The sequence below is a fragment of the Podarcis pityusensis genome (genome assembly GCF_964106645.2).
Source record: "Podarcis pityusensis genome assembly, chromosome: 9".
Taxonomy (NCBI): domain Eukaryota; kingdom Metazoa; phylum Chordata; class Lepidosauria; order Squamata; family Lacertidae; genus Podarcis; species Podarcis pityusensis.
The window spans coordinates 34,208,996-34,234,911 of NC_138034.1; the positions used below are offsets into that span (position 1 = coordinate 34,208,996).

Here is a 25,916-nt window from a genome sequence, read left to right on the forward strand (position 1 = left end):
CCTGAAGGACAAGGGGACACTTAATACTACTGAAACCTCTGCTCAAATCAGTAAGATAAAACTCTGTATTAAAATGTAGAATGCATTATCGTAAAACCAATTAATATTAGCTCATGTTTGCTAAACCCAAGACGTTTAATTAATCTGTCTCTTTATTTCTATTGTTCAAACGAGAGTGCAGATGCAGGCGTTTATGTAGCCAAAATGGTGGCACCCATGCTGAAAAGTGAATTCTCAGGAGACTTGGGGGAATGGCAAAGTACAAAAAAAGAAGCTTAGGGGGAAATAGTTAAAAGTAGCAAGTAGGGAGGATAACCCAATGAAGGCTGAGTGTGTTGAGTCGCTGTGAATGCTTGCTGACTGTTGGGGTGGGTGGGAAACAAAAAACCAGGCAAGAGATCACAGAAATGAAAGAAATCATAGAATTGTAGAGTTGGAAGGGACCCTTAGGATCATCTAGTTCAATCGCCTGCAATGCTGGAATAATGCAGCTGTCCCATTTGGGGATCGAACCCACAACCTTGGCATTATCAGTATCGCACTCTAACCAACTGAGCTATCCAGGATGGATTAGAGTGTCTTGGACGAGGGTATAGCTGGCTGGCTGGCTGGAACCCTGAACAAAAGCACTCCACACTGCAATGTTTGTTTCAGGTCACTTACTTTTAAAAATTATTATTACCAAAGGAGGTCAGGGTGACATACACGAGTTTGTTTATCACCACAGCAGCCAAAGGGCAGTCTGTTAGGCTGACGGAGAACGCCTGTGTCAGCTTAAGTCATGCAGCGAGCAAGATGGCTGAACAGGGATTTCAAGACACGTTTTCCTAATCCATTAAATCACAACTGGGTGTTGACTCCTACCCGGCAGCCCAAATAAGAAAGTGTTGCAGCATTCCCAAAAGTAATCTGAGTCTCATTTCTGTGGGGAAGAAGCTTCACAGCTTCCACCAAGAACAGCTCTCACCTTCTTGCTGCTTGAATACAGTGTTCAAAGGGCACAGTCATGATAGAAGAAATGTGTGTAGACTTGAAGGGACTTCTATGGATGAAAACAAACATTTTGTGCGCAGAAGCAGCTTGGATGATGGAATAGTGGTGTTGTGTGCTTGCACTGAACAAATCTCTGTCATCTGCTGTATTAGGGGGGTTCTGCTCCTGTGCTGTGCTCACCAACCGGCTTCCAGTGCTGCTCGGATTCACTCCATTCTGACCTCCTCTTTCTCCACAGCTCACTCCCAAGGGTGGACTTTGGTATTATGGCACCCAGAGTGAGGCCAAAATTTGATGCCTCCACATGGACCTTCTCAATTATGGATCTTCTCAATTTTGCGTCCCCTCAGCTTGGTGTATAGTTAGCACAGAGGCACACACAGAGCTGGGCTCTGAAGGTGAAACATTTTATAAATTCTTTGTGATAGCCAGGATGCAAAGGGTTCCATTACACTCTTTTGCAGTCTCCAAATGTCATTCCTGGAAGTCCTGTGCATCTCTCTGAAGTCCACGAGACATGCAGTACTATGCCCACTTTACCTGGGAATAAGCCCCATTGAACTCAGTGGGATTTGCTGCTGGGTAGATGTGTATAGGATTGCACTCTGAGACTTAACCAGGTCTAATCTGAAGTGAATCCTATTCTCAGGTGAGTAGAGGATTGCAGGGTTTGTCATTATGCAATGCAAATCCACCACCCCCATCCTTTATGCAAATATTGGGAGTTTATATTTCACAACAGCAGCCACTAAGAGGTTTTTGGTTTTAAAGAAAAATATGGATGCAACTGGATTAAGTTTTCAACTGTTTAATTTTTCAATATATTCCCCCTGCCCCACAGGAGTTTAAGTAGGGAAAGCCCAAAACCATTAGTGTGCTTCACTCAATAAACCTTCAGATCACATTTTTCCACTGAAGCATACACGTCAATAGGCAGAAATCTGTTTGAGAAGGGCTGGGAGTTATAAAAGTATGAAGTTTTTAAATGCATGGTAGACATTAATTACAAGGCTAATTCAGTGTTCCTTAATGCCTAGAAAAGAGCAATACATTCTTGATCCGTTTTGCCTTCCTAATTATAGATTGTTGGATGCTGATTTTATTACGAACTTGGCACTTTTGGGCAGGATTTCAAAGCCCAGTTTAATTAAAGCTGCAATGTTCTGCACACTAACTTGGGAGTAAGTCCCATGGAACTAATTGAAACCTACTTTGGAGGAAACATGCAGGGGATTCGTCTGCACAGCAACCTAATTTGGTGAGTTGGGGGGGGGGAGAGGAACAGAGCGCTCACAGGGGTTCCATCCCATGAGATTCTGCCACCCTAGGCGGCTGCTTCAGTCCGCCTCATGGGTGAGTTGGCACTGCTTGCTGTGAGTGGTCAGATGGGGAGGAGGCAGTGGGAGGAAATGGGAGACTTGGGAGGAGACCCAGCAGGTTGGGAGGCAATGATCAGGACCCAGGTAAGGAGTCCAGTGGATGGTTAGGACAGCAACTGGTCCAGGTGTCAATGGATCCTTTGTATCCCGCATCCCAGTGAGCTAACTTGACTCCACAGCCACCCCTTGTTAGCAAAGAACCATTCTTCTCAGGAGAGGTGCCTATGGATAAATCGGACAGCAAGCTAGCCCCACTTCTATCTCCAAGGCCGTGAAGGCAGCCTCAGTGGCATGAACACAGTTTGCATGCTCAGCCTACTTGAAGGAGTGCCCACTTGCTTGCCCAGTCTTGAGGTTGGGGACAACCACACGAATGACCGTGTCCTCCCCACTCTGCAAAAGGAAAGCTTATGGGACATGGCAGTTGTTTGGACAGCATCTTAGCTTACAGCTGGCCATGTACCTTAATGCTCTGCTGTGCCTTCTGACTTTGTAAACTGTAACATGAACTATTTTGGGGAGCTGTAGTGAATTTTGGAACAAGCATCATACCTGAGCCAAGAGTCCGAATACTGAGTCTGAAACTGGGAGCCAGGACACCTTTGTACTTCTGCATTCATAGCTTCTGAATATACACACTCTCTGTCCTCCATCCGAACAAACAACAGTCATTATCAGAGATCAAGGACACCTTCCAGTCAGGCAAAAATCACTCAAGGAGGGTGTGAACCAAGGCCAGTGAGGGGGCTGGCCTGGAGTTGTGGATTTGGCCCATGAGCCTGAGTTTCCCACCTCAGCTATAAAGGGAACCCAAAAGCAATTTGGCCAAGGCACTCTGCACCACCTGTAGTTTTTAAGGTTTAGAATTTGTGACAGAAGCTGAACCTGGACAGGACCAAAGCATGGCTGGCAATAGCAAGATCTGCCTTGTCCAGAAAAGGATGCAGCTGGTGCACAAACAAGGCTATGGAGAAATGCTCATAGTTGCAGTTGGAACCTGAACATCCAGGAGCCAAACCATGTCTAGGAGCACCAATGAGTTTTTAGGTGCACAATGATCATCCCTTGCTCGATATCAGTGAGATACTAAAGTTAAATCAAGATATTAGGCTTTAGTTCAGTGGTAGTCTGTGTGGTTACCCTCAAGGGGTTATTGGGCTAGAACTCCCATCAGCCCCAGCTGGTATGGCCAAAGGGCAGCGATGATGGGAGGTGTAGTCCAAAAACATTGGGAAGGCACCACATTGACTACTCCTGCTTCACTTATCCCAAACCCGTCTCAGAAGCAACTGCATGCAGTCTAAACAGGGCAACCAGAAGCAAAGGAGGGACTTTAGAAAATAAAATGAGTTTGGCTTAATATGCCAGGATGAAAAAAGCTGGGCTAGTGAAACACCCTCATCTGACCACCCTAGGCCTTATGGATATGCTCTCCACGTACTGCATCTGGGTTAAACGCAGCAGTCAATCTGACATTTTCTTTCCTTTGCCAGTTATTGTTTAATCAATAGTCTTCTTCCAGGAGCACTGAGATGTGTATCTGTTTAGTATCCTGAGTCTGTTGGGAGTATGACTGATAATTATTCACGGCATTCATCCGGCAATTTGAAATGACAAGCTGGCCCTTGGCTTGGAGCCTGCCACAACAGCTACAAAACAAGGTGCTCTCAGTTGGGTTTCTTTTCATTTTCTTTCTTTAAAAAAATGAATGTGGCCTTGGACTCGCAGCCTCTGAAGCGTGAGCCACCAATATGCAGGATCTATTCTGTTTTTCGTGGGTGTCAAAAATCTATATTTCTCTTACATTTTAACTTTGGCAGCCAAAAACCACCTTTCTGCACCAATCACAACAGTCACATCCACGGGCATCAAACTTCTGCTCTTTTCGCTTTGCTAAGCCTGGCCTGGGGAGTTCTGCACACAAGTTCAATGAAATGGGCTCAATGTACATACAGCTGTATGCTGTGACCAAGGTGCAGAGCTACTGGTGTCCAGAGGGTGGCTGCATGGCTCTGCCCTATCACATGGGCTGCAACTACAATGGTCGGACCCTAATATGACCCAGCATCAGCTGCCTGCCTCAGGATGGGTCTCAGAAGGAGGTGGGCAGGGGACGCAGTCCCTCCTTTCCCTGCTCACTCAGATGCCCTGTACCACGAGGGAGCAGACCTCTCAGGGAGCACAAGCAGGATGGGTGCTGCTGCCACCAGAGCGTATCACAAACTAAATAATTCTGTATGTGGTTTACAAAAATTCATTGACAGTAATCAACACCACCTTATACTTAAGAGTTTTAAATGCTATCTACAATGCCAAAATCATAGTGACATACACAATTCAATATATCGAAGTCAAATATTCCAAATAGAAAACTCTTATCTTTGTAGTTGTCTGCTGTAATAAGAAGGATCCAGGATGTCTGGGCGTGGCAAGAAGCCAGCAAAGCCTGCAATCAAGGTTTTTTTAAAAAAGGCATTCCAAATATTCCTGCAATGAGTCCAAGAGAATAATTCTCGATGTGTATACTTGTTGCTGGTGCAATTGCAACAGAACTCTGACAATGAGATTTTAATCTCTGTTTCATGAATCTTCTTCTGGTTGGGCCAAAAAGGAACTATGCAATGGCAATTCACTGCTCAACCGCTGCATGGTTCCTTTTTTGGTACATTACTGTCAATGAATTTTTGTAAACCACATACAGAGTTATTTATTCTGTGATATTCTCTGTATTCCTTGGAAAGTGGTACTGAGCCACCATTTAGCCCCGGAGGCTAACTAGGAAGGCCATCAAAACACAAGGACCTCATTAGGCTCCCCTCTGCTGCCCTATGCAATGAGCCGCTGGATGTCGCTTCTGTTCCATGGCTGGAGGTAGTACGCTTTTGAATTCCAGGAAAGCACAGGGAGAGTGGACTTCTGTTTTGGTTTCTCACAGGCATCTAGTTGGCTGCTGTGAGAACAGGATGCTGGCCTAGGTGGGCCACTGGCCTGATCCAGCAGGCTTTTCATATGTTCTGTGGCTGTACTTGCTGTGTCTCCTGGCCCCACCCTGGGTGGGTCTTGCACTCTTGTCCAGTGTGTCTGTTGGCGTGTGGGTCTGCCCAGGGAGCTCTATAGAAGTGATGTCATGTGGATTCTCTTTCTTCCCTTGTGTGTGTTTGCTGAAAAACAGTAGTTGTAAGTGTGGCATTCGAACGGAGCCCCCGGTCGTCTCACGGACTATTGACCTGTACACCACTAATCCGCTGCCACCAACTAGGTCCTCCCCGGTAAATCACTTAGTCTCAGTCAGGTTCTTAAGTTAACAAAGAAGAGTGTAGTTTATTGCAAACACAAATAAACTTTAACTGCATTCAAAATGTTGTTACTCTTTACCTTCTTAGTCTTATTTTATCCTGTCTCTTAACTCTTCTACCTCCCCTCACTCAAGAACCAACTGCACTAACTGTCTCTCTAATTCCAACTATCGGCCAACTGCTTTCCCAACTGCCTTTTTCCAATCAACCAACCAAACCATGGACTAAGCCCTTTTATAAACAGGTAGGCTCTGCCTCTGGCTTTTCTACTGGTCTACCTATTAACTCTTTCTCTCCCCCTGTACAGGCATTTTAAAAAGAATGGGCAAATGCCACAGTAAGGAAAACATGTGGACTCAAAGCCCTGCCTGAGAGCATGCCTGGGGACTGGTGGCAATAGGGTGCTTGCTAGCTGCATCACCATGGCTTAACAGAGTAGGGGGTTCCGTGTTGTCATTTTGTGGCGATGATGGGGTGCAATGGGTGTGTCCCAATTGTGCTGAGTTCATTGACTGCCTCTGTGGGGGAGTGGCATCGCTGGGCTCAGCACAGCTTTGGAATGGTGGGCTGCGGTTGGAGTTTCCAGAGATGCCAGGAGACTGTCTGTCATTTCCCCAGAAACATCACTTTTGTATTTTATGCTAATTTCTCCCTGCCATCTTGGGCCGGGCACACATTGGATGTGGTACTCTGTACTGCCAGCATAGCAGTGGTATATCTCCAGTTCTGGACTAATGTATTGCTCTGTTCCTGCCAACCTAGCAGTTCGAAAGCACGTCAAAGTGCAAGTAGATAAATAGGTACTGCTCCGGCGGGAAGGTAAATGGTGTTTCCGTGTGCTGCTCTAGTTCACCAGAAGCGGCTTTGCCATGCTGGCCACATGTACGCCGGCTCCCTCGGCCAGTAAAGCGAGATGAGCGCCGCAACCCCAGAGTTGTCTGCGACTCGACCTAATGGTCAGCAGTCCTTTTACCTTTACCTTTTTTGCTCTGTTAGTTGATTTCAGAAGTGATAGCTCATCTTCTTTGTGTTTTCCATTTAACTAATAGATTTTTTTTATACACACACAAACACACACACAAAACGTTTGGGCCTCTCCATCAGTCGAATTTTCTCATTCGAAAAAGCCGAGGGTTTTTTTGGGGGGGGGGGGGGTCGCACATGAAATCACATCCCAGCCGCCACTCCCGCTAATGATCGTTTTACATAATCCCATGCACAGAGAAGGGTTTGGCACCGACGGTCTTGGGCCACGAGGTGGCGCAGGCTCGCAAACCACCACGCCGACAAAAATCCGGATTGCAGAAGCATTTCAGAAACTGTCTCCCACACCCGAGAGCTCTTCCCAGCCCCTTTCCTCCCCGCTCCCCCTCCTTCCCTGCAGTTTCCATACTTAATTACATTTATTTCGGAATTACTAGGCAACCCACCTCCAGATGTGCAGCTTAAAGGTGAGGCGCGTGTGCTGGGATCTTCACATTCCGCACCGCACACCGTCATGTGATAGTGGGAGAATAAGGTGGAGTTCAGCTTTAAGGGGGACGCCTCCTGCTCCGCTCACCCAATCTTCGGGATCCGTGGTGGGCAAATGCCAGCGGGTCTGTCCTTCTTTTGCCTTTCGCTTCCCAAGTCAGCCGTCTCTTATCCTCTCGCTTCAGCACTTAGGATGGTGCTTGGAAGAAAGGAAGAATGCAGGTGAGAGACTCTTTTGTGGCTGTTATTATCCTTTTTTTAAAAAGCCAGCGGATCTCTCCCCACCCCCTAAAGGCGTTTACCTGTTCCCATTTGCACATTGGACGGAATGACCGTGTCCGCGAAACGAGCCATCTCCCCAATCTGACACGTGCTAGACCCGGGCTTCGCAGTAATGGGAAGAGAACCGCTTCGAGCGCAGTTGTCGAGCCGATCCGAGGCAGCGCCGTCGGACGCGCCTGTTGGGCATCTTGTAAGGGGCGCATCTCAAGCCACCAAAACTTCCGAAAAGATCGGAGAGAGAGGGAGGGAGAGAGGGAGAGAAGCAGGGGAGAAGGGGGCTTTTTCTTTTTTGCTGGAAGAGAGAGGAAAGAAGCTGTGAGTAGAGCCGAAGGCTGTTCTGTAGGTCTTCAAGCCAGCCGATGCCGAAAAACTGGGGAGAATCTGTCAGCAACGGCGAAGGGCGAAAGGGCGGGCAGAGGCGCGGAGCGCTTCGCAGAAGGACCTAGGCGCGTGATCTCTGGCCCCTTTCATCCGCACGCCTGGCTCTCCCAGCCAGGAGGAATGTAAACATAGGGAAGAAGCTGGTATACAGGGAGGAAAGGAGGGGAATTGTAGGGGGTTGGGGTCCCCCAGCCCATTGCAAAGCAGGAATCTCAACTAAATCATCCATGACAGATGGCCATCCAGCTTCTGCTGGAAGTGAGAGTCTTTTCGGGTTAGGGTAACCCGCTGAAGGGAAGTGGCACCGCTCTTTCCGTCGAAAGGGACAACAGTGGGAAGCCTGTGTAGTCTTTCAGATGTGGTGGGGCTCCGCCTGCCCTCCTCGCCGGCCAGCATCCCCAGTGGTCAGGGGTGATGGGCGTTGGAGACATTTGGAGGTTCCCCGTCCTTCTCCAAGCCTTTATTTTCCAGAAAGTATACGGAAGGGGTAGTAAATACCCCGCTGAACCTTGACCCTTAGGAATCTTCGGCAGACGCAGCAGCTATGGCTGCAGGGAGTCGCCTGTAGTTAATGTTTAGGGCAGATCCGGACTGGAGGGTCCGATTGGAGAGACGCGGTGGGATGGGACGGGGTGGGTGTCAAGTTACAGCCGGTCGGCTCAGGAGCGCACGAGGTCTCCAGGAGACCCGGGGGGCGGGGAGGACAGCATTGTGGGTAATGTTGTATTAGAAAGGAAGGCGGTCGTGGCAAATAAATGACCCCCGTTTTCCCAGAACCAAGACACAGAGGAGGCTCAGGTCTCCTCCGCAGAAAAAGCGCAGATGGAATTAGAGCAGATGAAACGAACTAGCCACGTCTCCTCAATTCCCACGAGGGGGTCCGTCGTTGGTGGAGGGTTCTCCCCATGTTAAGTGGGGGCTTTTGTTGGATGAAAGCAAAGAGGCTCAAACAATGGAAGACGACCTGACGTCTGCTGCACTCCACAGACTGGTCGTGAGGATGAATCGGATTGAAGCCGGTTTAGATCCCACTTCCCTAACCTCCCTTGGTTGCGTCCCCACACAGACAGGCGGATCCTATCCCCATCCTCCCTCCTCTAAGGGTGCTGTTTTAGCTTCCCAGGATTCAGGAGCCATGCAAGGCGTGAGAGAGGGGGTTGGGGGAGATGCTGACTTAATGTGGGAGCTTCTTAAGGGCTGAAGAGGAAAATTGGAATTCCCTGCCTCCCCTCAACACACACACACACACACACAGCGCGTTCTGGCCGATGCACTTGACTATGTCTAGTCTCATCCTATGTATATTTTTCCCCATTGAGTTCAATGAGCATATTCCCATGGAAGGGTACATCGTTTGCCACCTGACATCTCATCCTCAATGTGTGAAGGCAGACAACTTAATAATAATAATAATAGGCCTCTCCCAACAACAATAGTATAAATGTATTCAGAAGATTTCAACAGAGATTTTTTCTAAGTGTTTTAAGAGTAGGGAGTTGGGTGTGCGTGTTTGTTTGGAATCAAGTCTCACTGAGTCAAAAAGTTTGCCATGCATAGAAGCCAGTTCCTCAGCTCCCCATCCTATGTCCTTTGGCTTAACTGGTTTCTGGATCGGGCTATATTGGGGTCCGTGTAAGTTTTCTGTCTACACCTCCTGCTTTTTGCCCTTTTAATGAAGCAGAAAGGGTTGCAGTTTGGTCAGTGACTGTGATCCTCTTGAGCTATGTTTTGACATAGGAGCCAACTCCTAGGGGCCAAGGTCCCTTCTCCCCCTCATAAAATATTTGAGCCCCTCCATCCCCATCAATGGACATTGACATTCAAATGGTGTGCGTGTGCGTGTCTTGTGATCGATTATGCCCCCCAATATTGTATTTAAGTTGGCACCCCTGTGTTCTGATGTGAGGATTTGCCTGTGTCTGGGTCAGAAAGGTTTATCAAGATTCCCTTTCAGGAATAGGCTCTTGCCTGGCAGTCCAGCCTTTGCTCAGGGCAATCAACTTTGGAAAGTTTTGATAGATGGGAAAGAAGGCAGGGTGTGAATATTAAACACCAGCATGATCTTAACCATGCCTTTCCTTACTTAACAGTGCAATCCTGTTCTACTGGGAACAATTGGGTTCAATGAGGCTAACTCTCAGTTAAGTGGTACAGGAATGCATTCCAAAGAGGCAGTTCCATTCCCTCTTATCTGACAGCAAGCCCCACTGAAGTAAAAGAGGATTGCACTGTTGTTGTTGTTGCACTATTAGTGTGTTTGGGGTGGCACCTATGCAGCCTGATACCAAAGTTTAAGTTTTTCCTGAATTCCTGGCACCAGCAGTATTAGAATTTAACAAAGGCTTGGGGGTGTTAGAAGCAGGAAATAGCCAGATTCTGTGTGTGCATTAGGCCAAACCCCTGTGATTAGGCTGTGTGCTAGACAATGCTAATCCAAGGGAATCAACATAAATTAAGTGTTAATTAAGTCAGACGCATCCCCTTTGAGATGGCAGCCTGGGGGTAATATAGGACAACACAGGATCAAAGCGAGTGGGACGTCTCCTCTGCCTGTGTTGCAAAAAGCCAGGGAGAGAATAGAGAGTTAGGAGTAATGTGGGCCGAAGCTTCGTGCAGAGTGTTGTAGCGTTATTCAACAGAATTAGTAAGCAGTGGGCTGGAGAGAGAGGCAGAGAAATGGCAGATGTCTGTTTAAATCCAATGCTGCTGCCCTCCAGCTTGGACTCAGGTTGTATATATGTGTAAATGAACTACATTCTTCGCTGTGACTCATTTCTAAAGGAAACACAGGTCCTGTGTATGCGCTCAGTCCCCTGGAATCTTGCACTGCTGTGGAGATTGGGGTCATGTCTAACAGTACAGTATGTAAGGCTGCAAAACTAATCATACTTAGCTAGGAAGTAACTTACTCCATGGGTCCTAGAAGGAGAATAGTTTTCCAATGAAAGAAATCTTAACTGATTAATCATGGGCTCTTCCACACCAGTTTACTGTGTGTTTGCAGCTGTTTGCATTCACATTTAATTTGTGTTGTTCACATGATGTTACCCTTGAACAATGCCCATCTTAATGCTTCTGCTTGTAAATTCAGGCTCACCTGATACTGGAATAATGCAAATTCCCTTCCAAACCACTCCACTCAGGATCACTTATTATTATTTGTTTTTGTGATTGTGGTTGATTGGAGCAATTGCCACTTTCTGCTCCTCCCCTTCCCATACCTAGTACTTCTTCATTGCTTTCATTTCCTTTGTGGTTGTTCTTGTAACTATTTCCAGTGTGCTCTGCAAAGGCTGTTTTCCTTTCTTTCTTTTGCACAAAATCAGAAAACGGAATGAACGAATTTGCTTTTGCACACTTCTTGGGTGGGGTGGTGAAATGTTTATTAAAAACAAGGCTCATGCATCTACCTGCACACATGCCCTGACAGTACTTAACTGGCATAATAGTATTAACCAATTGGAAGACAGGGACAAGCACAGAACAGCTACAGGCATGAACAGGAAGAACTGAAGCTGCACCTCATATACAAATTCAGATATGTGCAGGTGTGGGCAGCCCCCATCTAATTCAAATAGAGGGGAAGTGTATTAGCAGCTAAATAATGTGCAAACCTGGAAAAGCCCAAAATGAATTTTAATTGATTGATTATTCAATATGCATAAAGGAGAAAAAAAATAAGGGAATAATATGCACTTCATTTTTAGATGATGATACATGTATTGTTGCAGCAAGCATCACTGAGAAGACACATTCCCTCTTCTCTGTCACACAGAAGGGAATACCTCTTCTAATATATAGATGCTTCATATTTACTAATTTACTAATGTACTAATTTGCTAATAAAAACAGCAGATGACAAGCACCATCTTAGACAGGGAAGGGGAACCTGTGTTCCTGCAGATTTTTGTAGATTCCGGCTCCAACACCCATCCCTGAGCATTGGGCCGCTGGCCCTTCAGATATTGCTAGATGACAACTCTAAACCATCTCAGCCAGCATGTCCAATGCTCAGGGATGGGTGTTGGAGCCAGAATCCATGAAAATCTGCAGGAACACAGATTCCCCTTCCCTGTCTAAGATGGTGCTTGTCATCTGCTGTTTTATTAGTAAATTCTGTCATCCATTTTATCAATTTTGTTGTGCAAATTGTTGTTGTTGTTGTTGTTAAGAAAACTCTACCTGAACCATATGAGTGTCCTCTGAGCCCCTTCTCTGTTTGCCCCGTCTGAGAAAGCTTTGGAGGGTGGCAGCAGTAGAGAGGGACTTGTCCTTTGTCCCTCCTTGACACCCCCAGATCTCCAGACTGTGACACGCTGTCCTAGAACTGACATTGACATATCTTTGGCACCACATTAAGACTCTTCTCTCCATCTAGGCATTTGATGGAATGTTGTTGTTGTTTAGTCGTTTAGTCGTGTCCGACTCTTCATGACCCCATGGACCAGAGCACGCCAGGCACTCCTGTCTTCCACTGCCTCCCACAGTTTGGTCAAACTCATGCTGGTAGCTTCGAGAATATGACCCAGCTAAGCCAAGATTTCTATTGCTAGCAGTCTAGGTTGCTGATAAAGCCCCCATCCCATTTGGAATCTGGTGTTCATTTTATCAGTTGTTTGTTGTTTGTTTAACTTTTGGTGGCTTTTGTTTTTACAAATGCATGTTTTAAAACCTGGCTGTAAATTGCAGAGAGGCCATTAGGTGAATAACAAATTAAATAAATTAACAACAACAACATCTAAATTATTATTTTTATTTAAACCTGCTGGTCAGTAAGTTAGGGGAACCTTTTTAGCTGACCAATATATTTTAACGGATTCATCATGCTGATAAAATTCGCTAAACTCGCAGCCCTGTTTCTGATTAAACATGTTTAGGATCACACCACATGTTTCTAAAATGAGAGATGTTGGCGCATGAATGCAACTCCACCATCTAGCCTGGAAGCTCTTCCTCTAAGCTCTAGATGCATAGATGACGTGCCTTTTATATGATACGATACAATAATCTTTATTGTCATTGTCCCATACAGAACAATAAAATTGAAAAAATCTACATCAGACATTCAAAAACCAACAAGTCAGCTATCCCAGCCTGGTTAACCCCCTAAAAACTCTGATACCCCATAATTAAATACAATATACTCCCACAGAGACTACCTTACACTCTGTTTAAAACCAAAATCGCATTTGGATAAAAACTGTTTCTCAGGCAGCTAGTCCTAGTCTTTATAACCCTGTACCTTCTTCCAGAAGGCAGAAGCTGCAAGAGATCATTTCCAGGGTGCGTACTGTCCTGCACTATCTCTGCAGCTTTCTTATGCATAGCTGTCAACTTTCCCCTTTTCTTGCAAGGAATCCTATTCGGAATAAGGGAATTTCCCTTTTAAAAAAGGGAAACGTTGACAGTTATGTTCTTAGGACACCTGGAGCATAGATTTGATCCAAGGTGGGAAGAGTGCACCCAATTATTCTCTCTGCAGTCTTTACAACCCTGGACAGCATTGTTTTTCCCCCTGACGGTGCAGCTCCCAAACCACACACACAGACCATAAGTTAATACACTCTCAACAGTACAATGGTAGAATGCCATCAACAGGTCCTTTGAGAGATTATTTTTCTGGAGGATTCTCAGAAAATGTAACCTCTGCTGTGCTCTCTTCATCAGGTCTTTACAGTCCCCCCCCCCCAGGTTAGGTCTTCTTTTAAATGGAGAAGCTCACCTTTTCTCCATGCTGAGGGGCTCTGCTTTCTAGTCCAATCTAAGTCCTGTTACTGAAACCTTGCTTGGGCGCTTGGTTCATCTTACCTCTTGTGTTAGGCTTCCTGTTAAAAAAACCAGACACACCACAGTGGCAGACCCTCCAAGTGTCCCTATTTTCCAGAGACAGTCCCGGATTTACAGAAGCCATCCTGGTTTCTGATTTGATCCCTGAATGTCCCACTTTTCCTTAGGATGTCCCTATTTTTATTGGACAAATGTTGGACGACATGGAGTTATTTGACCCCCAAGCTGTCTGAAGGCAATCCTGTATAGGGAAGGGTTTTTTTGTTTTGTTTTGTTTTAAAAAAATAATGTTTAATGTTTTATTAGATTTTTATATATGTTGGAAGCTGCTCAGAGTGCCTGGGGCAATCCAGTTAGATGTGTGGGGTATAAATAGTAAAATTATCATTATGGAGTGAGACGTCTCTATTTTCAACAGAGAAATGTTGGAGGGCATGCAGTGGATGCTAGTGAATGATAACCTCCCTGGTTGAAATGCCATGTCTTCTTCTACCACACTTCCACTATTGTAGCTTTCATGTTTGTCATCTATGTTGAATTTGCTGACCACGAGAAATGAAGCTAGTTTGTTTATCAGAACTCGGAGGAAAGTAACAGGGCAGCCAGCAAGCTCCAAAGACCGTTGAAGCTGGTTTGGGCTTAAGCTGGTGGGGAAGCTCAGGCTTAGGGGCCTCCCTATCTAATCCTCAGGACTCTTCCCTCCCCTCCGTAAGCCTCAGAACCTCACCAGTTTTGCTCCGTTCTCTCACAAGTACTTTTGCCTGGCTGAAATGTGCCTTCCTTGAAAGTTGATAGGGCCTGAATGGAAGTGTGTGTGTGTGTGTGTGTGAGAGAGAGAGAAACTGTGACTCTTCTAGTATGGCTGGAATGTATTATTTTATTCCCTTCTTCCTTTCCAGCTGTACAGTGGTACCTCAGGTTACATACGCTTCAGGTTACAGACTCCGCTAACCCAGAAATAGTACCTCGGGTTAAGAACTTTGCTTCAGGATGAGAACAGAAATCGTGCTCTGCTGGCGGCATGGCAGCAGCGGGAGGCCCCATTAGCTAAAGTGGTGCTTCAGGTTAAGAACAGTTTCAGGTTAAGAACGGACCTCTGGAACGAATTAAGTACTTAACCCGAGGTACCACTGTATTTGCTTCTCACCCCACTGGACAGCAGTCAGGTTTCTGTTAGCACCAGCTCCCCTTTTAAGCACAGGAAAGGGGCTGAGGAGGAGAGGCTGTGGGCCAGGTTGGAGGGACCCACAGGCCACCTCTGGCCCACGAGCTAAAGGTACCCCATCTGTGATATAAGCCAATGAAAAGTAGGTGCTCTTATGGATCAAGGCTGTGGGCTGCCTTGGTAAACTCAGCCTTCAGCTCAAGCCTTTCCATTTAAGGGGAAACTTAAGTTGCATGAAGAGGTTTCAGAAGAGGGGGGAAATACCCCACAAGGCTTTGCGGTCTATTGATTGCATCAAATGTGGGTCAATTAATTGCTGGTTTAAGTTTCCATTGATTCTGTCCTTCTATGCTGCCTCTTTGTAAATGGCAAGAGATTGCTCTGTTGTGTGTATGTTTGAGTTCCGTGGATAAATATTGATTTGCTCTTGCCCTCCTCAAATCCTCTTTAATTTTGAATCCTTTTCGTTTTGTTCCTGTCTCCTCAGTGGCTGCCCTATCCCTGCTAGACAGCAGTTCTGCCAGAGATGAAAGCAACCAGGATAGCTTATTTGTGCTCGGCCCCCTACTGTTCTTCCGGGGGCCAGCTGGAATATTAACTAGGGAAGGAGACTGCTTGCAAGAACCGTTGGAGTAACTCTGCTCCATTGCACTGGGCGCTTGTCTCTTGGTAGCTGAAAAGAGCATGGCCAAAAGGATTTTTTTTTTTTAAAGTGGGAGTAAAGGGGAGTAAAGAAAAAGAAGAGGTTCAGAGTAGGTCACAACACAAAAGATATATATATATAGTGGAGGTTGGCCCATTAGGGTGAATGGGGCACCAGACTCACTCTGCCCTCAGCCAGCCCCCACCTGCCCGCATGCTTACTTATTTACAAGCACTCCATGGGGTAGCACTGACTGTCAGCATCCTGCCCCTTGTAGCACTCAGCAGGGAGGAGGATGGGAACAAAACTATCATCAGGCTCTGCCTATTGGTCTCCTTGCCTTCTGTCCCAATGGGCACCAGTCACCACTGACTAGATCAGTGCCAAACCCAATGGCAAGTTAAATGTGTCTCTCTCTGAAGCCGTGCTTGGAATTCTCCACTTTAAAAGTGTGTGGGGCATGATCCAGCTCAGAAACACAATATGGTTTTGTTTTTTTTTTTTGTTTTAAAGGTAGCGGGGGTGGGGTGGGGGCTTGGTAGGGAAAAGGTTCAGAAAGAAAGGGTTAACTCTCCCCTCCCCCTCAGGCTGTGATCCCAGTACAGATTGTGGGTGGCTTAGGGAGGCTGGTTTGGGGGGCGGGGGGAAGGAGAGAGAATCCAAAGCACAAAGCACAGGATTTGTGCTGTGGTGGTTCGTGAGGTGGATGGAGAATGTAGCATCCTCTCACCACTGTGTAGGGGCCTGACAAGGTGGCAGCAAGCTCCAAGGAGATCTGGGGGGCGGGGTGTGTGTGTGACAGCCACTCAGGTGCTTATCACAGCTAATTAGATCTTTGAGCTGAAAGTATAGCTCCATTATATCTGTCTATCTATCTATCTATCTATCTATCTATCAATCAATCATCTATCTATATCTCAGGCATTTACAACTAGTGACCCACCAATCCAAATGCAGTCCTCAGTCTATTTATTGCATCGTGCCCTTCTGTCTTTGAGATCTCAGGCAGGCAGGCAGAAAGGAGGCAAACCCATAAGGTTTACCACACCTCTAGTGGACCATCATATATATCTACTGCCCTGTGTTCAGCTGGGTCGGTCACAAGTCATTTTAACCCCTCTCCTTAGAGTCACTTTAAAATGTTTTCAGTTTTGTATGTGCATGGAATTTATTCTGAACCGTGCTGCTCCACTGACATTTGCTGTACGTTACAATATAAAGAACAGGAACAAATTTAAAAACAAAACAAACCCGTAGCAACATCTATTGGAATGAAATACTTAGCAATTAACTTCAATCATCTGAACCTATATCTGTACGCAGAATTCTAGGCGCTTGTCATTTTAACCCTGCAGCGCATGTCAAACTTCATGCTTTTGCAATGTGACTGAAGAACCAAGGAAAACATCTTGATCATGGTCTTTGAATTCTGGGGACATTAGGACAAAGGTAGGCAATGTGGTGACCCAATGTTGGACTACAACTTCCATCAGCCCCAGCTGGGATGGTGAATGGTCAGAGGTGATGGGAGTTGTATTCTGTGACAACCTCTGCAGGGCACCACATTGGCTAATCCTGCATTAGGATGATATTGAAGGGCAAGGAGTCTTCACCTTTGAGAGAACTTTCATGAGCTCTCAGCCTGACTGGTGACTGGAAATTTTTCAGTGGGCTGGCCCCCTCCATTTGATTTCTTTGAGGATTGAGCTTCTCACAGTGACCTGCAATATTATTCCTAATGTGAATGAGATTGATGATTGCTTAGTGTTTCTCTGCTCCATGACCTTTCCAAATGAATAAGTGCTTTGAACTGGCCAAGAATGTGTTATGTGTTGTTTTGTTAGTACTCAAGAAGTACTCGGTTTGATCATTAAACTGTGTTTACTGCTGGAATCTCGTATGCTCTGGGTCTATAGAAAAGTTCCTATATGTGACCGTGCAGTCTGAATTCCAAATTATGGCAGCTAAACCCTTGAACTGAGTGTCAGAAAATAATGCAGATGAATGTATCATGGCACCATTCTTAATCGTAACTCATCTGCGGGTTTATGCTGGCACAATGATAGATTTCCTGTTGAGGCTCTCTCATATTAGGCTGCGCTATTGTAACCTTAGACACACTTACTTGGCAGAAAATTGCATTTCAACTCAGTAGTACTTACTTCTGAGCAGGGTTGTGTCAAGTTTAAGAGGCCCCAGAGCATTACCCAAAAATGTTTATTATTTCAACAGAAAGGACAATGAGTTACATTACGCTCAGATTAAAGAAGTTTTTAAAAATGATAAAAAACTAGGGTTCCAGGTGGAGAAATCGAAATTAGAAACAGAATTGTTAGAACCAAAGATTAAGGTACTTTCAAGGATGTATAACTTGCTGTTGAAATGGAATACACAAGATGAAACGGTTAAATCGGCTATGATAAGGTGGGCACAAGACATTGGGCATAATATCATGTTTGAGGACTGGGAGAGGTTGTGGAACAATGGATTGAAATTTACTGCATGTAACGCTTTGAAAGAAAATGTAATGAAAATGATTTATAGATGGTATATGACCCCAGTCAAACTTGCCAAAATTTACCACCTGTCTGATAATAAGTGTTGGAAATGCAAAGAATGTGAGGGAACGTTCTTCCACCTCTGGTGGACTTGCCCTAAAGTGAAGGCGTTCTGGGAAATGATTTATAATGAACTGAAAAAGGTATTCAAATATACCTTTACTAAGAAACCAGAGGCCTTCCTTTTGGGTATTGTCGGCCAAGGGGTGGCAAAGAAGGACCAGACATTTTTGATGTATGCAACAACAGCAGCAAGGATACTTCTTGCAAAACATTGGAAAACTCAAGATCTACCCACACTGGAAGAATGGCAGATACAACTGATAGACTATATGGAACTGGCTGAAATGACTGGCAGAATCCGTGACCTGGGAGAAGAGAGGATTGAGGAGGACTGGAAGAAATTTAAGAACTATTTACAAAAGCATTGTAATTTGTGTGAATGCTAAACAAGATGCTAGATCAAAATAACTGAGCACCACTAAATTTAGAAGTTTTTAAGAAAATAAGTAAGATTGTGAAACTTAGCTCCTTTTGAGAATTATAAGATTATGAAATATAAGGGATATAAGAATTTTAAATAAGATGATAAATTGCTGACAAAACGTTATAACGATGAAAAATGGGAGCGGGAGATGTGAGGAAGTCTAAAGAAAATGTGAAAATATGTCAAGATCAATGTTACATTGTTTACTATGTTTATTTCTATTGTAAAACTTAATAAATTGCTTTAAAAAAAAAAAAAACAACAGAAAGGACAATGAAAATCGAAACAACACGCTTTTATATTTGCAGACATTCCACCACATAGGCAAGGAGGCAGCCAAAAATGAAACAATCTAACTAAAACGAATATTTTTGCAATAAGCCTTTTTGCATGTGGAATAACTTGTAAGTGAAGCTGCCTTATGATTTCTTAGTTAGCATATTTGAAGACTTTGTGTTCCAGCAACGCAAGAGCACTTATAACACTTATTCACTGGAAGAAACAATACAACATGCACTAGGTGTGTTCTACACATGACATCAAAATTAAATCACTTCCATGATTTTTTTTAAAAAAAGAACATTTGAAATGAGACATGAGACTAAGTTATGATTAGGCCAAATATTTTCTGCAGTCAAGCCTGGTATGGTCTGCCACCAGTGCTCTTTGACGGCTTATGGACACCTGGCCGAATGAAATTTTGATATTAATTGTGGTTATTTCTGTACGTCATATGACCAGTAATTGCATAGTTATTAAGTATATACACAACAGAACAATAATGTCTGGTTTCAGAATTTCTTCACCCTGCTCCTTTTGATTTTTAAATAATTTATGTAAAAGTTGAAATTTAGTATCTAGGGGGTGCTAAACTGCAGCTTACTTAGCTTGTGTGTTAATCCAGCACTGCTTCTGGGTAAACATGCTTAACATTGGGCACTAAAACTAGCAGCATGTGTAGATCTCCCGTGGTTATTGTCTCAAAGTCCTTGGGAACACGCACCCCAGGAACGACTTTCAGCCAGATGCCTGTGAGTCAACCCGATATTGCTTGTTGTCTTTGGGTGCAATGCATTGCAATTAAGCTTTATGCAAAGAGGAATCCTTTCTCTGGGTACAAAGATGTAGGTCTAATTAATATTGTCTCTGTGCAGGGCAGGGGAGCTTTGCATGTGGGCGTTCAGTTGTTGTAGGATTCTAGTGCGCATCAGCATGGCCAATGGATAGGGATGATAAGAGTTGTACTCCAATGCAATCTGGAGGCACCATAGGTTAGCCACGCCTGCTGTAGGGAATGAGAAGTTGGATCATCTTAAAAAATGATCCTGGTTGTGGGCAGGCCCTCAATATAGTTCCAGCCCACCCCCCAGTGTAGGTGGAGTGAGGCCTTCCACGCCAGGGTGGCACCACAATCATCCCAGGCCTCCTTGGCCAATCATTTGAGAGAGGTGATTGTGTGTGTGGGGGGGTGGTATATGAGCGGCAGCGCATCGTGTGCTTCGCACCTGCTTCGTGCTGCTGAGCACTCATCCACCCGCCCTTTTATTTTAGGTGTCCTCTGGCCTTGCTTTGGACTTTGGTTGGTCACCTGTCTTGGGACGGGGGCCAGGTAGGAATTTTTCCATTTGGCAGACTGGCATTGGCCACATGGTTTTCACCTACCTCTTAGCAATCGTCACAACTTTGTAAGGTTTGGCGGTTAGGCATTGGCTTATTGATGTGGGAGGGGGGGAGGGCAGGTCAGCCATTGCCTGCCCCTCCATGTCCAAGGGTATTCCGTTAAAGGAATCCGGGGCCTGGATCTTGTCCGAAGTCCACTTGAGGGGCTAGGGCCATGCCAGGCCTCTGGGAACATGGAGGAGAGCTACAGGCGGGTTCCCCCAATGTGGTACCTCTTTCGGTGGTTTACCCTTTCATGACTCCCTGCAAGGTGGGCAGGAGTCAGATATAGTCTATTGCCAATGCCTAAGCCAATACATTTACCGTAATCAATAAAGTTGTGGCCTAAATTTTGCCCATTAAACTTAAACCAAAATTCTGTGTTAGTGTGAATTTATTTCTTATGGGGGGCTGGCTTGGGGCCTTGACACGCAACTGATAACCCTACAGTCCCTTCTGAATATTACCTCAGCAGTGAAAATTCAGGTTTAAACAGCCACTACATAATAGAAAACAATAGCCTATTCCTGGCAGTGAGGAGGAATAAATATTCCAACTGTGATTAAGAAGGTCCCTGGTTTTCCAATAAAGTACAAAACACCTCCCTCCATTTCTGAAAACCCAAGAAAAATCCATGTGCATTATTTTTGCCTTTGCAGGTTGTGCATTATTGATGGCATGAACATTTCTGTGGCAGCTTCTGCTGGGAGCCTGTTCTTTGTGTAAGGAGAACAACATTAACGCCTTGAATGTGCTTCTGAGAAACCGATTGCCGTTTCAGACCACTGCTCAGCGTGGGCCCAGATTGTTGTGTGCGTGTGGGGAAGCCCAACATGAATTCATCACTTCTTTCCTCGGCAGGAAACTATTCCATTCAGAATGTCTCAAAGGAGGCTGCTGGACTTGTTCACTTTGAGGATGAAGACTGTCACGTGCCTTTGGCGATGGTGTTCACCTTGGCTCTGGCTTACGGGGCCGTCATCCTTCTGGGCATCTCTGGGAACCTGGCCTTGATCATCATCATCTTAAAACAAAAGGAGATGCGCAACGTGACTAACATCCTCATTGTCAACCTTTCCTTTTCGGACCTCCTCATCACCATCATGTGTCTTCCCTTCACCTTTGTTTACACCTTAATGGATCACTGGGTCTTTGGCGAGGCCATGTGCAAGCTGAACCCTTTTGTGCAGTGTGTCTCCATCACAGTCTCGGTTTTCTCTTTGGTCCTCATTGCTATTGAGCGCCACCAGCTGATTATCAACCCTCGTGGCTGGAGGCCAAACAACAGACATGCCTACATAGGGATTGCTGCGATCTGGACTCTAGCAGTGGCTTCATCTTTGCCTTTCCTGGTGTATCACATACTGACTGACGAACCTTTCACCAATCTAACAATAGAGGAATACAAAGGGAAGTACGTGTGCTTGGATTCCTTTCCACTGGAGACAATCAGGCTCTCGTATACCACAGCTCTCTTGGTGATACAGTACTTGGGACCCCTTTGCTTTATATTTATTTGCTACTTAAAGGTAAGAGAGAATCTTGTTTTTGTGATGTGTCTTACCCGTTCTTTGTTTCCTCCAAAGAAATGCCTGTAGGATCCACAGTTTTAGGTTACACAGTTGTTTTTGAATTTTTGTTTTCCCGCAGATATACATGCGCTTAAAAAGGAGGAGCAACATGATGGATAAGATGAGAGACAATAAATACCGATCCACTGAAACGAAAAGGATCAACATCATGCTCATCTCGATTGTGGTGGCCTTTGCGGTGTGCTGGCTCCCTCTGACCGTTTTTAACACAGTCTTTGACTGGAACCATGAAATTCTACCTGTTGCTTCTTGCAGCCACAATTTGCTGTTCCTGATCTGTCACCTCACGGCTATGATCTCTACCTGCGTGAACCCCATCTTTTATGGGTTCCTCAACAAGAACTTCCAGAGGGATTTGCAGGTTTTCTTTCGCTTCTGCGATTTCCACCCTAGGGATGATGACTACGAGACGATAGCCATGTCCACCATGCATACAGACATTTCAAAGACCTCTTTGAAGCAAGCGAGCCCCATTGCATTTAAGAAAATTAGTGACAGTGACGATGAAAGACTATAGCTCCCAAAGCTCCCACAACAGATGATATAGTTTCAGGGATCAAGCACAATGCTTTAAAGAAGTCAACATCTTCCCCTCTCCCTCACTGAGGAACTTTAAACTGTCACTTTCATTTCTGTGGTTCAACTGCTGCTGCTCCCTACCCCCTTTTTGCTGCTTGTAAAAACCAGAGCAAATCTATCTAATCCCTAATATATAATGAAAGTTGGGTCTATTTCTGCTTGAAGCTCTCATCAAAAGAACGTTTTTGAGTCTTTTTCTTTGTGCATTGATACATTTCTGCCTTTAAATTTGTTAACTGTATTTATTTAAAAGAGTATATTTTAATTGGGAATGCATACTATTTCCCGGGGGGGGGGAGGTGTTACCCCTTTCCCCCCCAGATTTTATCCTCCCTGCCCAAAGAATACCTGCAGGTATACCTGGAAAGACTGTAGCTCAGTGGTAGAAAATATACTTTTCATTGTAGAAGTTCCCAGGTATCTATCTGTGCCATTTCCAAGTAGGACTACGTCTGCCTGAAATCTTTGAAATCCTCTGCCAGTTAGTATTGAAAATAGTTAGACAGATGGGCCAGCTGTCTCGACTTGATAGCTATCTATATTCCTATGTATCTGTTCCCCACACTAAGCAATTAGAAAAAAATGGGACCCCCCCCCCCAATATCATTACTGTAGGAATGGGGGAAATAAATGTTTTCGGAGGAATGGTAGTAAATGGGATAGATTACCATGGGCCCCCTCCCCCACATAAGACTCAAGCCTTTAGCATAAACCCACTTCTAAACAGAATCAGGCCATTCTGCTTTGAGCAGCTGTTTTGCAGCAGAATCCTAACCATGTGTTAACTCAGAAGCAAGGATTTCAGCCTTAGTCTTAGAAAATACCTTCCTGTGTCAGAAGCAACAGACTGCCATTGAAGTATTACTCCAAAACCTGCAGATTATACTTAAATTTACACGATTCGCTAACTGCATCTGAGTTATTTAAAGGTGTGTGTAATTCAAAAGGAAAAATGAACAGGATTAACAGAACTAAATAGTTAGTCGTGGACCCTGTCCAGCCTAGGATTAGCACTTTAAGGCCCTAATGTTAAGCACACATGCAAGGGGAGTAAATCACCCTGGCTAAGCGGCACCTTCCTCTAGGTAAGGATTGTTAGGATTACACATCACACCCTTTAGCATCCATGGGGTGTGATGTGTAATCCTAACTATTATTTTAATATCTATACTGGTGATAGTTGGTTACATGCTTAACACCCTCTCTTGTAAGTCACTGGGTCTTAAAATTGTGCAGTTCATACACACAGTAACTTTGACAGCAGTATCCACAAATATATTTGACTGAGTTTTGTAAAGAAACTACCTGTACCCGTATATTTTGTCCCACAGGGTAACTAGCAGCTTAAATGTCTGTGTGGGTGTTTAATTGGGAAAATGAGGCAGGGAGCAAGGTTTATCACTCCTGAGCCCAGTCCCGCAGCCCTGATTAGAGTCTCCTGACCCCACAGCTGCCATTAAAGTCCTTTTCTTTAAAACAAAAAAACAGAGCAGGAGTTCTGGTCCCAGGTCTCCTAATGCCACATCTAGTTGTATCCCAAGGGCAGCTCAATTTACACAAATGTACACAGGGACAAAGCACACTGAGATGGTAAATTAGGACTTAAGTCCTAATTCTGAGGCGCCACATTTGATTAACTCAGTATGCAGGCTGACTCACGACCTAATAGGCAGTATTAGCCACTGTTATTGTTTCTAAGCATCTCAGGTTATTACATAAAATATGTCCCAGTGACTTGATACCATTAGCCTAATTCGGTAGCATAATTATGCTCATGGTCTGTGACCAGATTTTCATGGTTTAACCGTCTTGAAAGGTAGTGGCAGCGACTGCATCCATTGTGATTTCTGACTGAAAACTAACTTGATTATTTGAGGCTCTTTGTTGTCTGGCAGCTATGGTGCACCATAGCAATCTACACAAGCCAGGGCTGTCTCATTCACATAAAACTGGGGAAATGTTCAGGGCTGTAGCCACAAGGTAGACAGCACCCCATAAAATAAAAAGAGGAAATGGAATGCTTAGGTGTGCTGCTCTGGAAAACCCTCCCCCATCAACCTGTCCTTCAGAAGCATTTCTTTTTTTTTAACCAACAACACCTTGATGAAGGGGTTTCCTTGTCACACATTGGAAATCATATCTACTCTTTTTCTTTTGGCTTTCGATGGCTTTCCCACCCTCCCTATACAACTGCTGTTGATCCTCTGCTTTTAAAATACGAACAAAGCAATCCTAAAGCTGGCCAAAGGCCTGCTAAGGGACCATTTGAAGTGGTGCAAGTGCTTTTCTGTGGTGATGTACCTTACCCGAGAAGATGCTAAGATCTGTGGGCACAGATACCCACTGGTGTTAAGCGTGAAAGAGGGCAGGTAGAATGTGGATAATTTTTTGGGGGGGGAGGGCTTAGAGCAGGCATCCTCAGACTCAGCAGCCCTACAGCTGTTTTGGAACTACAAAACAATTCCCATCATCCCTGACCACTGGTCCTGTTAGCTAGGCCCAAAACAGCTGGAGGGCCGAGTTTGGGGATGCCTGGCTTAGAGACACAAGATCCAAGGTCCCCTCATTTTGCTGACATGCCCCTGAAAAGGGCAAATAACTATACCTGCCCTGAAGATGGCATAGTGATTCCTCCCTCCCTCACTGATATCAGTTGAAGGGAATGAACAACCAAACCAAACCAAATGGTGGTGGAAAGCTGACCCTGGCAGGGTTTTTGAAATGGCAGAGCAACCACCATGAAATAAGCTGGTGGGGCTGTGGATATGGCAGAGCAGTCACCATAAAACCTCACCACCACCAATAAGACTGCAAGGCAAGCTAAATAGACCTTTTATTTGTGGCCATGTAAAGAAAAAACACACACACATACATCTAGTATTTTATTCCAGTAGCTCCTTAAGAAATAAATTGATATTTTCCTCGCAGTTTGTTTGTCAATGAGAGCCCTTTACTGGGCTAACTGACAAGGAGGGTTGCCCCCCCCCCAAGTTATATCCTTATATAACCCTTTTTTGAAGTCACACCCTCATAATAAAATGTAATGCTGCTACATAACTATAAACATATTAGGCTACTTTAGTTAGATTCCAACTGTTCTGCATTGATTTCCCCATAACTGACATCTTTTTAGGCCTCCTCAGCGCAAAATGTCTTACGCATCAGCTTGGCTGGCGTGTGCACCTGTAGCATCACCCCCCCCCCCCAACACGGAAGTGATTGGGCCATCACCTACTCACACAAAACTCAGAGCTCGGTTGGGCTCTTGCAGAGCTTTGGATTGCAGGGTAACAATGTATTGTACAGTCTTGTAGATAACTATATTATATTAGAAGGCTTTCTGGTGTTCAGTATATATAGTTACAGAGTTGGGTTGTGGGATCTGTGTTGACATAAATTTATTGAAGCAAATGGAAAGACACTGTTTTCTTACAGCTGTTAAAATTTCTATATATTGATTGTGCCTGTCAATTCAATAATCACCAAGGGTCCAGGTCAGGCATTCGTTCTTGTTCTTGTTATTATCCATGCAGTGACCAAGGAATTTAGTATAAGTAACGGACAGACTTGTACCAATAATGATGATGAACTTTATATATTATTATAAATTTGCCAAGAATAAATGCCTATGAGATTAAAATA

At 44.8% G+C, this 25,916-nt stretch overlaps 2 protein-coding genes across 5 annotated transcripts in view; one reads left to right on the top strand and one right to left on the bottom strand.

The window, feature by feature from the left end:
• NPY5R (neuropeptide Y receptor Y5) overlaps positions 1-7,205 on the bottom strand; it is a 25,319-nt gene extending 18,114 nt beyond the window's left edge. Inside the window, exon 1 of one of the 2 annotated variants that reach the window (XR_013990698.1) lies at positions 7,099-7,205. The gene's annotated coding sequence lies outside the window, so the exon portion shown is untranslated. The remainder of the gene's footprint in view (positions 1-7,098) is intronic. The other variant, XM_081021730.1, reaches the window with a different exon arrangement.
• On the top strand, positions 1,400-25,916 carry NPY1R (neuropeptide Y receptor Y1). Of its 3 annotated transcripts, none has more exons than XM_081021725.1 (3): positions 1,400-7,363; positions 20,965-21,632; positions 21,754-25,916. In XM_081021725.1, exons 1-3 carry the CDS (start codon positions 7,105-7,107, stop codon positions 22,210-22,212), a joined length of 1,386 nt encoding a protein of 461 aa, XP_080877851.1. In that variant the 5' UTR covers positions 1,400-7,104; the 3' UTR covers positions 22,213-25,916. The 3 variants fall into 3 exon arrangements, with proteins under 3 accessions (XP_080877851.1, XP_080877853.1, XP_080877852.1); XM_081021727.1 differs by having other exon boundaries at positions 1,581-5,912; positions 20,763-21,632; XM_081021726.1 differs by having other exon boundaries at positions 7,255-7,363; positions 20,763-21,632.